We start from the raw sequence: 13,906 nt of genomic DNA on the forward strand, positions 1-13,906 counted from the left end.
TCCATTTCACGTTTGTGAAAGAGTGATGTCTCAGTCAAAAATTTCTTCTCAAATAAAAGTTAAATGACTTCTTTTTTAAATATATATATATATATTATTAAGAAAAAGTAGAACATGACGTTTGTTTTTAAAATTTAAATTTTATTTAATTAATTATTTATATAAATAATAAATAATAAATAATTTTATGTATTAAATAACAAAATTCACATAATCCAACATCCCATACGCTTAAAGAAATACTTGGGCAAAACATATGTTAAATGATGCTAGCAGCACTCACTCTTATTATGGTAAATAAACAAACAGGGGTACGAATGGAAGGTAAGGGAACTCTTGGGATAATTGGAAAGATACAAAAACAATAAGGGTAAGTCTGCAAAATAAAAAAGGATAATAGGGGCAGAACTTAAACACGTGAGAGAGAGAGAGGGGAGAGAGGTGATGAACATCCGCATGAGACGAGCTGTAATCATATCATTGCCCTCTAAGCGGGCAAGAGACAGAAAATTTCATGCGCAAAATTAATCCTCTCTCTCTCACTTCAAATATTTGATACTGACTAGTTCTGACCTTCTTCTATTTCTTCTTTCTTCATGCTCTCTGTCAAAAGGAAAAGAAAAGAGAAAGAGAAGAATGTTCATCATCTTCTTATCCTTCTTCTTTTACTAATTACCACTAATTGACTCTTTCTTTAGAGAGAAGAAACAAGCCTGCATATATATACAGACAGAGAGGGAGAGATAAAAGGGAGTAATTGAGTATTAACAGAATGGGAGGGGTGACTTCTTCCATGGCAGCTAAATTCGCTTTTTTTCCGCCGAACCCTCCTTCTTACAAGCTAATTACTGATGATGCTGGCCTTTTGCTTCTGGACCACTTCCCTCATCGCGAGAACGTCGACGTCTTGCGCCTCCCCACCCGCCGGGGTACAGAGATTGTTGCTGTTTATGTTAGATATCCCATGGCCACCTCCACTCTGCTTTATTCTCATGGAAATGCTGCTGATATTGGCCAGATGTATGAGCTCTTCATCGAATTAAGCATCCACTTGCGTGTAAATCTCATGGGGTAACTTCAGTTTCACTTAACCCTGTCTCCAATTTCGGAATATCGGAATATCTGTTGATTGTTGTATTTTCAGATGGTATATTGTTGAAATTTGGTGAATATGTGATATCAACGTGAAATCGTAGGGAATTTGACTAGCTTTTGTTTAGAATGCTAGAAGAATTTGATGTTGTGATAGAGCTGTACTGCAGATTATGGATAACTTGATGAGAAAGTATAATGTTTGGGTAGGTTCGAGTGTCCTTTATTGATCAAGCATTGCTGTGGTTTCGTTAAAGGGGTGTTTGAGATCAAGTGGTTGTTGTGTGCGTGATTTATTAACTGATATATTAACTGAATTAAGGACTTGAAGATTCCTTCCTGTAGATCTATTCCGTTCCTTCATTCTTTTTTTCCTTTGATGTTAAATTCACTGGATTGCCTATGATTCTTATATTAAGCAATGATGTTTTGATTTTGGGGGATGGAATATCTTATGGATTTTGATATTTGCAACTAGTATATCTGGCTAATTAAGTGATTCAGCAAAATATTGGGGAAAAGGGATAATTGAGGGTAACTTTTCTGCCTAGAGATGAACAGATGATGATGTTGCTTATTTGGAGTAATATAGTTTGTGTTTGTGTGTTTCTGGTTAATGGGAAGTAAAAAATACAATTGGGAGTTAGATTGTATTATATTTTTGTTAAAATATTTTCTGCTACATTATCATAGGTTTTTATCCTCTGTCTAGTTAGTTTCTAGGCCCTAGATTAGTTGCTTTGTTGAAAAAGAAAAATTCAAAGAAATGTCAGGTTAAATGAAATTAACAAGGAGAAGAGGGCAAAAGGAAGAAAGAAGAAGAAGAGCATGCATTCAGTTATAGAGGTTGTTTTATAAATAAAAAGTGTCATTGAGGATGAACCGACTGGTTTTCCTTTCCCATTAAGATCTCATGGGAACTCACATTGCCATGGCTGCTAATTTAGCTATATTTTATGTTGGTTTCTTAAACCATATAATAGAAGTAATTATACATTTGAGGGGCTGAACAGAATTACAGAATAATTTATTAATACTCATTCATAAGTTTAATTATTTGTTATCTATATATAATTAAAATGTATTGTATAAAATATTTTCATTCTAAACTATTGCACTTGAAAAATAATAATAGAATCTACTGAGTTATTAATTCATTCTATTTTATTCATTAATTTTCTGAGTAAAACATATTTTAAAATAAAATAAAAATAAATAAAAGTAGATATATTTTTATTATAAATTGAGAATGATCAATGAATAAAAATAAATATGTATTAATTAAATTAACATGAGATAGAAAAAATATTTAATTATGATTTATAATTATTAATTAGATTCATAATTACTAGTAAATAGATTTTATACATCATATAAATATTTATATATTAAATATCATTTTGAAAAACTTTTAACAGAAAAATTTAAAGGGGCTAACCACCCCTTGTTTGTGGGAAGCCATGGGGCTTAGGGGGGCCATGGCCCTCTCTAGTCCTCATGTAGCTCCACCCCTGCCTACCTAGTAAGTCTTTTAGCGGCACCATACATATAGCGTGTTTTATTGCATGAAGATATGGGTATGCAACAAGTAGATGGACAAGAATGTGGAAGTTGTAGAGTTTGGAAATCTTTGTTGCAAAGAAATTATTTGATGGATGGATCAATGCAGGCTTGGGAATTTCATCAAAATAGTATAGTACGCGCTAACAAAGTAACACTATTATCAGTGCCTGACACCAGAAGATTCCTATATCTTATTATCAATCAGGAACCTGCTCTTTACTAAAGCGCATGTATTAGTTTATGCACTCATCCATCAGTTAACTATTGGATATCCATCAGACTGTATTAGTTTACTCAAAACCCTTTTTCTCCAATTTATGCAGGTACGACTATTCTGGCTATGGACAGTCATCAGGGAAGGTAAACAGTATAAATCCTCTTCGGTTTGATATTTGACTGAAATTACTGTGGTCAAGCAGCTTCTCTAAAGCTTCATTTATGTCCTTCTGCAGCCCAGTGAGCACAATACTTACGCTGATATTGAAGCTGCTTATAAGTGTCTTGAGGAGAGCTATGGTACCAAGCAGGAGAACATCATCCTTTATGGTCAATCTGTTGGTAGTGGGCCTACTTTGGATCTTGCTGCACGTTTACCTCGGTTAAGAGCTGTAGTCCTGCATAGTCCTATACTATCAGGGTTAAGAGTCATGTACCCAGTTAAGCGCACCTACTGGTTTGATATCTACAAGGTAAAAATATATGTATATTTTTCATTTTCTTGATACAATCCCTTTATAATGTAAGGAGCATAAATTGCACTTTATGCCTCTGAACTGAGTTTGTTTTTACTTGGCTGCTATCCAGAACATAGACAAGATTTCATTGGTGAAGTGTCCTGTGCTGGTTATCCATGTAAGTATTTGGATCTCAACACTTGATTTACAACTGCAAGAAATTAAATTACTATGTTGTTTGTTTCTATTTACAAAGTTATTCAAATTTTACTATTAGAATTATGACTCAAAATCCTAATGGGATTTGGAGATAAACCTTTTTCTAATTTGAGTAGGAGAAATATTTTCTATATAGAGTAGAATTCTTATTTTAATCTTATTCCTAAATTGAGTTAGACTCCTAATCAGATTATGATTAAGAGAATTAACAGTATAAATAGGAAAATAATGGAAATGTTATTTGGCTTCACCCGTAGGGAGTGGTTTTGCCTATGGAGAGTGGTTGTCGCCTATTGTAGAAAGGGACTTTGGTAATTGTTAAGGATTTGGATCTTCCCACTGATGAGGGGCACTTGTTTATTGTAGTGGAAAAAGGTTTTGGCCTAAGATGGAAAAAGGGTATCGAATTCAAGAGAAAGAGATTCTTGTCTATTGATGAGAGAGCACTTGCTCATATAGTTAAAGACACCCTTGTGGTGTAGTAGTTGTAATATTAATTTATTGGGTTATGTTTAGAGGAGAATGAGAGGACTAACTAATATATTCAATATGAGCAATTACATAGTGTGGTTCTTTTCGGTGTAATTGGGTTAATGGATAGTGTAACTTGAGCTTGTAATTAATGATTTATTATTATTAATAGTGGAAGATGGTATGTCCGTGGATGTAGCTCTATGTTGAGAAAGTGAACCGTGTGTGTAAATATTGGTGTTTTGTATATTTGTTTTATTTCTTTACAGTTTACACGCTTTCGCGGTATACAACAAATTAGTATCAAAGCATGGAGATGATCTTGGTGAGTTTGGTTGAAGGTAGCTGCTGCGACATGTAGAAAGTTACACATGCAACAATGGTAAAGGTGAAGAGTTGAAATTAAGATGAAACTCTTGATGCGAAATCTAGATAGTTAATAACATGAATATTTTTTGGAAGAATGAGAGATTTTAAAGGTTCAAGCTCAAGCATGAAGAATCGATAATGTGATGACACCCAAGAATTCAAGACATATAGTAGTTGATGGATTTTGAGTAAAGGTAGCGATTGTTAGAATTATGACTCAAAATTCTAATGGGATTTGGGGATAGAACTTTTCTTAATTTGAGTAGGAGAAACATTTTCTATACAGAGTAGAATTCCTATTTTAATGTTATTCCTAAATTGAGTTGGACTCCTAATCAGATTAGGATTGAGGGAATTAACACTATAAATAGGAGAATAATGGAAAGACTATTTGGTTTTGCCCGTAGGGAATGGTTTTGCCCATGGAGAGAGGTTGTCGCCTATTGTAGAAAGAGGCTTTGCTAATTCTTAGGATTTGAATCAACTCTCTAATGAGGGGTACTTGCCCATTGTAGTGGATAGAGGCTTCAACCTAAGATGAAGAAAGGGTATAGAATTCAAGAGGAAGAGATTCATGTTCATTGGTAAAAGGGCTCTTGTCTCATATAGTTGAAAACACCTTTGTGGTGTAGTAGTTGTAATATTGAATTTATTAAGTTATGTCTAGAGGAGAATGAAAGGACTAACTAATATATTTAATATGAGTAGTTATATAGTGTGGTTCTCTTAAATGTAATTAGGTTAATGAGTAGTGTAGTTTAAGTTTGTAATTGATGATTTATTATTATTGATAGTGGAAGATGGCATGTTCATAGATATAGCTTTATGTTGAGAGGGTAAACCACGTAAATATTGGTGTTTTATATACTTGCTTTATTTTTTTGCAGTTTACACGCTTCCGTGATGCACAACATTTACTTTGGTATTGGTCAATAACTAAGCATTCTTAACATTCTACAAAAACCCTTGGGAACATTTGGATTTTCTGTGAAGATTATGGTGTTTGTTGTTTCTGTTGGATAGTGAGGAATATCTTAGTGCCCTTGGGCGAGTCATTAGTGCATTTTAATATGTATATAGTTTGTCCATATCTGTAGAAAAGACATTGATCCAAAGAAAATAGACAAATAATAAATTTTAATATCGTGCTATATAAGAAATTAGTTATCTTCACATTGGAGCAGAGTCAACATTGGTCCGTATTTTGAAAATTATCATGATGTTTTGAGGGAAAAGGGGAAAAAAAAAAAAACTGAAAGAGCTGAAAATTTAACTGTTGGGGTGGATTTGGGGGCCTACGCAGTCTATATAGTATTAACTGCTCTAGTTTACCTGCTTTCTTACAGGGAACATCTGATGAAGTAGTTGACTGTTCTCATGGAAAGCAGCTCTGGGAATTGTGCCAGGAGAAATATGAACCACTATGGCTCAAAGGAGGAAATCACTGCGATTTAGAACTGTATCCAGAGTATCTTAGGCATCTGAAGAAGTTCATATCAACAGTTGAGAGATCACCTTCGCGAAGAAACACTGCTAGGAGAAGTACAGATGGAATTGAACAGCCAAGACGGAGTACTGATTGCTTTGAGGCTCCAAGGAAGAGTACGGATCGGAGGGAGAAACCGAGAAAAAGCACTGATAGACCTGAAAAACTGAAGTTTCATGAATACAAGTTTACGAATATTGAGAAGCTAGAAAAGCTAAGGATCTCCTTTGACCAAATGGAGAGGTCACGGAGAAGTGTGGAATACCATGAGAAATCTAGAAAGAGCATTGACCTGCAGCTAGAAAAGGCAAGGAAAAGTGTTGATTGGCTGGATAGGATTCGCGCTGGATAAGAATGCCGTGTCGTTTGTAAAATTTGTGCACTTGATTGGTTTTAGGGGAAAAAAGGGAAATTATTTGGTATTTAACTTGGTATTTCAGAGTGTGTGCCTTGCTCATTGAAGTTGCATAATAACAGTGTAATGAGTTGTAGGTGTTTGATATAATACTGGGTGGGATTTATTATCCTTGATGGTTAATGGAAGAATTCTAACCTCCTTATTTTAGTCTCTGCAAGGGAAATGAGGATCACTGGTTCTGGTTATAAATGGTCAAATTATTACCAAAATGGTGATTTAGCGATTTGGAGTCTACAAATGGATCAAGCAAGTGTATAAATGGTTAAAATATTGTAAAAAATGTACTCTTTCAGGTAACCCTTGAATTTCTATAATTCACTCTGCTCTCTACTGCAAAATCCGGGCAAATTAAGCAGTTGCTGCTCCAACCTGCTGTCGTGAAAATTATTATTATTATTATTATATTTTGTGGTTACTTGTTTAAACTTTATTATAAAAGATAAAATAATTTAATATAAATTTACATTTCATAGATTTTTATAAAATTTTTTTTATATATAAAATATATGAGTATATATAATATTAGTACTATTTAAATTATTTTAATTATTTTTTATAAAATTTGTGACAAATAATTTATATAAATTTTTTAAAAATATACGTATTTTTTTAGCAAAAAAATTTACTTTGCCAAGAAAATATATATTTTTTAAATTTACAAATTTTTCATAATTATTTATTTAAAAAAAAAATTAACTCAATCATTGTTACTATTATTATGTTCATCCCTTTACACCGTCTTCTCACCCTAAATCAAAACTAGTCCTCAGCAGTCAATCAATTATGTAAGTGAATTTGCTTCACTTTTTCTTTTGATTTCTACGTTTTACTATTCGGTTTCTTTTTCCTGTTTGCCGTCCGAACGATGAATTTGTTTTAGTTGAGTGTTGATTTCCTTCTGTTTAAGTAATTTGGTTCCTGTTGTTTTCCTTCGTTTTCTAAACTTCCAAACAACCTGAGCTGGTGATGATTTAATGTCGGTTAATGTTTCAGGTCTCAGGAGAAGCTTACGAGGGAAGCCATAAAGCACGCGCTGAAGGCATTAAGGAAACGCCATTTGCTTGAAGAAGGCGCTCATGCTCCTGCTTGTATTGCTCTTTCCAGACCGATTATCGCTCAGGTCCTCTCTCTCTCTCTCTCTCTCACGCAATTGATTGTATTAAATTTTGTTTCTCTCCTTGTGCATTGTCTGAGCATCAATTTCAATTTTCTATGGGTTTTTGATTGACTGTCACTGTACTATTTATTATCATAACTATTTTGCTGCGTAATTAGTTTTTAATGGTGTAGTTTTTGGTTGCTTATGTCACGAAAGGGCTCAGAATGGAAGGAGAAAGCAGAAAAACTCGAATTGGAACTTCAGCAATTTTACAAAGCTCAATCTCGATTATCCGAGCAACTTGTGGTGGAGGTAGCAGAGTCCAGAGCATCAAAAGCTGCCTTAGAAGAAAAAGAAGCAGCATTCACTGATTTGCAAAAGGAGTTGGCTCAAACAAGGTTGCCTTCTATGTTTTAGCCTGCTAGGGAGATACTTATGAGGTTTTATGGTGTCAAGAAATATTTAAACATTGTTTTTGTGCTGCAGTGATGAATGCTCTCAATTAAAGGCAGCTTTGGAAGAAAAGATTAAGGCTTTAGAATTGGTTGTGAGTGAGAATCACTCACTTCGAAAGCAATTAGAACAGATGACTGTCAAGGCTAAGAATGCAGAAGCAGAAAATAAGATGTTAGTTGATCGCTGGATGCTGCAAAAGATGCAGGATGCTGAACGTCTTAATGAGGTACTTTTTGTCTTATTATAATTGAAATGAAAGTGTGGAAGAGATTTAATTGGTATGCTGACCGTCTTAATCTTTTAGTCCTAAATTTGTCTTCCTTTTTTTTGTGTAACACTTCATAGAGAAAATTCTTCTTAAGCTGTTATAATGAACTAGTAATTCTATGAAATCTAAATATGTTCTTGAAGGGCTTTTCTGAAAGGTTTTTTTAATGTCTTCCCTTCATAAATCCATTGGTCACTAAGAGAATTTGCATGGAGATACTCTCCTTATATCATTTATGTACCATGCAGGGAAGGTAGTTAACTTTGTACCGTTTATTTTGTCATCTTGCCTGCACATTAAGTACCAGAGCGTTGTACGTTAGTTTTGTTCATATTATTGGGTATTGCATTTCGAGTGTTGTAACATAATTGTCTCACTTACTCTGTCGTTGCAGACTGATCTTATTGTTGCCAAAGCATTATTCAGTTGTATGCTGAAGTTTATATAGTTTGTTTTAAGTTCTTAATGTTTGTTTTTGTGGGCTTATATTTAAATTATTTTTTCCTCTGTTACTTATGGTATATATGTGGCTGACTATTGATTCCATATTTAAATTATTTTTTCCTCTGTTACTTATGATATATATGTGGCTAACTATTGCTTCCATAATTAGCTTATGCTAATGCACTATATGAAGAAATGATTGATCGACTCAAGGCAAGTGGTTTAGAGAAACTTGCTCAGCAGCAAGTGGATGGAGTGGTCCGGCAAAGCGAAGATGGTGCTGAGTATTTTGTGGAATCGACCATTCCCACTGCATGCAGGTACAAAATTACAGCTCATGAGGGTGGCTGTGCTTCTATAATGTTTGAGTATAACTCAAGCAAAGTGATCAGTGGCGCACAGGATCAATTAGGAGAGAGCAGATTTTGGTTTAAACCAAAAAATTGAACCAAACCTAGTCAATTCGATTCAATCGGTTTGGTTTTAAAATTCAATCGATTCGATTCGTTTCGATTTATACTTTTAATAATTTTGATTAATCTGTTCGTTTCTGTTCGGTTATTTTCATAAAAAATAAAAAAAATTCGAACCGAAACTAAATTACTAATATATATATATATATATATATATATATATATATATATATATATATATATATATATATATTAAAGAAACCCTAAGATTTTTTAGTTTTAATTTCTAAGTTTTTTTTTTTAATATTTTTGTTATTGATATTTAATATTAAAAATATGAAATTTTACAAAATTCGATTTGATTGATTTAAAATAGAACCGAACTGATATTTATCAGTTTGGTTTAGATCGATTTGGTTCGATTTTCTCTTAATAATCAGTTTGATTCGATTTTTAAAATTTTTTATTTTTGATTTTCGGTTTTATCGGTTCGGTTCAGAACCGAACCATCTGCACACCCCTAGGATCAATCAATCAAAATGTGGGATACAAACCCCGGATCTTTAAGTCCTACACTTTGTGGTTGCCGTGGGTCTGTTCTTGATCTCTCTATTACCAATGATAATAGATCTGTTATTGCAGCCAGTAGCTCAAACAACTTGCATGTAGGGGATGCCAATTCAGGTCTTGTCCGTCACACTCTCACAGGCCGTGTTGACAAAGTGTGTGCTGTGGATGTCAGCAAAAGTTCAAGTCGACATGTTGTCAGTGCTGCTTATGATCGTACTATAAAAGTGTGGGATCTGCAAAAAGGCTACTGCACCAGCACAATTGTTTTCCACGCCAATTGCAATGCCCTTTGTTTCAGCATGGATGGACAGACCATTTGTTCAGGCCATGTTGATGGGAATCTTCAATTATGGGATATTCATTCAGGAACGCTACTCAGTGAAGTTGCTGCACATTCACTTGCTATATCGTCTATACGTCTATCTCAAAATGGAAACATTGTATTGACAAGTGGGAGAGATAACTTGCCCAACTTATTTGATATGGGGTCCTTAGAAGTTTGTGGCACATTAAGAACTACTGGAAACAGATCAGCATCTAATTGGAGTCGGTCTTGTATGAGTCCTGATGACAACTATGTGGCTGCTGCATCAGCTAATGGATCTGTCTACATTTGGTCAATATCTAAAGCTGATATCGTGGGCACTCTGAAGGAACACACTTCTTCGGTCCGTGTTGTTCATGGAGTGGACTGGGAAAACCATTAGTAACTGCTGACAAGAGTGGAATTATTTATACCTGGACGTAATCATTTACTTGTGCGCCCGTGAATATGCCAAATTGTTTACCCCAAATCTGGTTACATTTCTGTGTAAAATTTCATTGATCGGAGTCCTAAACTGATAAGGTTAAGATAAAATTTAAGTGAGACTGGGATATGGGTGAGGAGGAAGAGAGAGAGAGAGAGAGGGGTGATACCAATAGAGAGTAAGGAAGAGAGTGGGGTCGAGTAGGAGAGAGAGTTTGTATGGGAGAAGGAGAAAAAAAAAAGATATTTTCTTATTTTAATTTTTTAAATTTAAATTAAATGAGTTTTATTTAAAATTTCTAATTAGGTTTTCTTAAACCTATCATACTTAATTAAACTTAATTAGGTTCATTTAAGAATTATTCATATTAAATTTAAACAAAATAAAATTTTATTTAAATTTAATTGAATTAGTTTTTTTTTAAAATATTATTTTTCTTTTTTTAAAATCATGTGACGGAATTAATAATTTAGCTCTATTTCTCTAATTATATCTTATAGTTATATAATTTTTTTATCATCCGGTTTCTTACAGTTTCAATATACATATTCATAATAAATTACAAAATAAGAGTCTATAAATGCTTAACTATGTTTTCCATAAAAATTGAATTCGTAGTTATTACCAGATATTCTTAGTCTCTCTTTCTATCATTCTAATTATAAGTACAGAGAAGGTAAATGTATATGCCTTTTTTATTTTTATCAGACTATAAAAAAATTTAATTATCGATTAAGATAAATATCTATAGTAAGTCTAAATTGAAGTAATTGCAAGTGGTTTTTTACTTGCTTGAATATTGATAGAAAGTTTGAAATATTGATGTAGGAAAATGTGTCCTTAAAATCATTCAGAAAGAAATTTTAATTTGATAGGCGAAAGCTTTTTTCTTTTTTATTTTTTAATTAAAAAAAGAAGAAGAGGAAAGTGTTTTAGAAAAATGTAGAGCAGAGTTGGAGTGCCTGAGCCTGTGTTCTCAATTGGGCCGCTATGGAATTGAAGTGGAGTCTTATATTGGCCCATTCCTCGGCCTGCATCCAACAGAAGCCACGTTGAATACGATTCGTTTATAGTCATTGACCTCAATTCCCAAACTCTGGTCTTGACTGCCCACTCCCCAGTATCTCGAGGAAGAGGCGAAGAATAGAGTCAATTGTGAAGATGGTGAGAGTGGCAACGTTTTTCGGGATATCATTTGGGGCCTTTCTATTTTGGCAATCAATGGATAGAGTCCACGTCTGGATTGCTCTTCACCAGGATGAGAAGGTGCTTGTATCTTCCAATTCTTTTTTCAAATGCTTTCTTGGAGTTTGCATGTTGTTGATGGAAATTTTGCAATTATTTTATATTTAAGTTTGAATTTGAGCTGCCCAAGTTCATTTTTTAAATTTTGTCTGTACTAATTCATCTAGCGATGGTCAAAATATGGGGATGGTCTTGAAAAGATGGCAAGGAGCTTGCTGTTCTCGAACTACCTTGATTTATGTGATTCTCCTGTGAAAATTGAAATACTCTCTTACAATGTTGTTTAAATTTGAGGTGCGATTATTACATTTTTCATTATATTGTGAATATTTTCCCCGAATTTGATAGATTTATTTAATGTGAAAAAGAGGTCAACTATTATCCAGGTAGGTAACAGAAAGCATAATGCTATATTGAGTTGCTTGAGGATTTAATGATTACATAAGAAATTTGAATCTTACAGTAATCCTCTTAACCTTGACCTGTTGCAGAATTCTATGTTAGATAGAAAGCCAATTGGGAACTCGATTTCAGATCGGAGGTGATTATTACTAGATTTTCGAAATGACAAACAAGGCTTTTTTCCCCTTCTTTTTAAATTTAGTTCTATAACTAAAAGCAGGCTAAATCTCTAGAAGGCCTTATTGAAAAAATTTTAAAGTGATGTGAGTAGGATGTTAGTCATAGGATTAAGATGGTTTAAGTGTAGATGTGTCACTGGAGTTTTATGTGATTGCAAAATTTTCAATAAGTTGAAAGAAAAATTTTATTATATAGCCATACGACCGGTTATATTAAATGGTAGTGAGTGTTGGACGCTGAAGGAGTCGTATGTGTCTAAGGTAAGAGTTGCGGAGATGAGAATGTTAAGGTGGATGAGTGACTATATTAGATTAGATAAAGTTCGTAATGAGAGTATTAGAGAAAAGGTAGGAGTGGTGCCAATTGAGAATAAGTTTAGAGAAGGGAGATTGAGGTGATTTGGTCATGTGTAGCGTAGACATACAGATGCTCCAGTTAGACAAGTATAGCAAATTAGGTTAGAGGATAGAAAGAAAAGAAGGGGTAGATCTAAACTGATTTGGAGGAGAGTAGTACAACATGACCTAGAAGCATTACACATTTCTGAGTATTTAAGCCAAAATCGTTTAGAGTGGAGAAAGAGAATCCCGACCCCAAATTTTTTGAATAAAGGCTTAGTTGAGTTGAGTTGGGTTGAATTAATTTTTTTCATACAAATTAAAGTTCCATAATTGTTCCAAAATTTACTGATAATTTATAAGTTTAAGCCATATCATAAATAAAAAGGTTTTCTGGGTTCAAAGTTTCGACCAACTACTTGTCCTCATTATAGTTACCATTTATGAGTAGAACAATGTAACAAATGATTCTTGTTATGGGAGGTATAGATTAAAATGCTCAACATTGTTTTCCTGTGAGACAATGGATGCGCCAGACTCATTTGTTTCAGACTGGAAAATTTCTAACTTAAAAACAGTTTGAGTCAGTTTCATTGTATTGTGCAGTGAGGACCACATTCTGATGCAGTAATACATGTGGCTTCACTACTGTTTATGAATTTGATGTACAATTTCAGTTAGCTTCTATAATATCCCATAAAATTTCTAACTTAAAAACAGTTTGAGTCAGTTTCATTGTATTGTGCAGTGAGGACCACATTCTGATGCAGTAATACATGTGGCTTCACTACTGTTTATGAATTTGATGTACAATTTCAGTTAGCTTCTATAATATCCCATAAAATTCTGCAGTAACTATGTCCAAATCAGTTTCAAATTTCAAAATATTGGTTATTTACACACACACACACACACACGTGTGAGTGTGTGTGTGTGTGTGGCAAAAAAGGAATTGTTGTGCATCCATGCTATTTGAATTTTAAATCTTTCAGTGGTCTTCTTCATCATTCTCTCACAATTTCTTTTGGCTGCCGTTATCCAGCAATTTGCAGTTGAATTCATGTCGTTTTTTGTGTATAATTTTTTGTGGTTTATTGGCCTTGTGCCATCATTCTTTCAGAAGGAAAGACTTGAAAAGTTGATGGAGATCAGGAGGGTCAGAGAAGAGCTATTGCAGCAAGCTAAGCAGACAGATACTCTAGCATGAGCCACAGCTACTTATGTGGTCAAATTTCTATTTCCTTTATTTCCCTCAAGTGCTGGTAGCTCTTTGAGCTTCTTTTTCAAAAACATTGTAACAAAATAATTGATTTGGCAAATTAGTTTTGCTTATGTCTTGAACAATTTTCTTCCTTGTTGCTGATTTATCAAAAATAATTAATACTCGTTCTATCAAGTTTGTTTCAACTTTTAGACATGATGAGAATTATTGATAGAGTTACATACTAAG

The 13,906-nt window shown here is 33.7% G+C and overlaps 3 protein-coding genes across 4 annotated transcripts; all 3 read left to right on the forward strand.

Annotated features, from left to right (window-relative positions):
- The first annotated feature begins 519 nt into the window (after positions 1-519).
- On the forward strand, positions 520-6,434 carry LOC110640960 (uncharacterized). 2 transcript variants are annotated; one of them, XM_021792544.2, is made up of 6 exons: positions 520-1,071; positions 2,979-3,015; positions 3,108-3,344; positions 3,460-3,507; positions 5,146-5,154; positions 5,754-5,998. In XM_021792544.2, exons 1-6 carry the CDS (start codon positions 773-775, stop codon positions 5,841-5,843), a joined length of 720 nt encoding a protein of 239 aa, XP_021648236.2. In that variant the 5' UTR covers positions 520-772; the 3' UTR covers positions 5,844-5,998. The 2 variants fall into 2 exon arrangements, with proteins under 2 accessions (XP_021648236.2, XP_021648227.2); XM_021792535.2 differs by lacking the exon at positions 5,146-5,154 and having other exon boundaries at positions 545-1,071; positions 5,735-6,434.
- A 554-nt stretch (positions 6,435-6,988) lies between these two features.
- LOC110640950 (autophagy-related protein 16) lies at positions 6,989-10,336 on the forward strand. The gene is given in 7 exon segments (XM_021792518.2): positions 6,989-7,077; positions 7,286-7,412; positions 7,608-7,789; positions 7,878-8,073; positions 8,734-8,959; positions 9,495-10,211; positions 10,214-10,336. Coding segments are annotated over 7 exon segments (1,527 nt in total). The 5' UTR covers positions 6,989-7,075; the 3' UTR covers positions 10,291-10,336.
- Positions 10,337-11,360: 1,024 nt separating this feature from the next.
- On the forward strand, positions 11,361-13,852 carry LOC110640943 (uncharacterized). Its single transcript, XM_021792505.2, has 2 exons — positions 11,361-11,557; positions 13,577-13,852. Exons 1-2 carry the CDS (start codon positions 11,453-11,455, stop codon positions 13,661-13,663), a joined length of 192 nt encoding a protein of 63 aa, XP_021648197.2. The 5' UTR covers positions 11,361-11,452; the 3' UTR covers positions 13,664-13,852.
- Positions 13,853-13,906: the final 54 nt, after the last annotated feature.

The sequence above is a fragment of the Hevea brasiliensis genome, chromosome 13, assembly GCF_030052815.1.
Source record: "Hevea brasiliensis isolate MT/VB/25A 57/8 chromosome 13, ASM3005281v1, whole genome shotgun sequence".
NCBI lineage: Eukaryota > Viridiplantae > Streptophyta > Magnoliopsida > Malpighiales > Euphorbiaceae > Hevea > Hevea brasiliensis.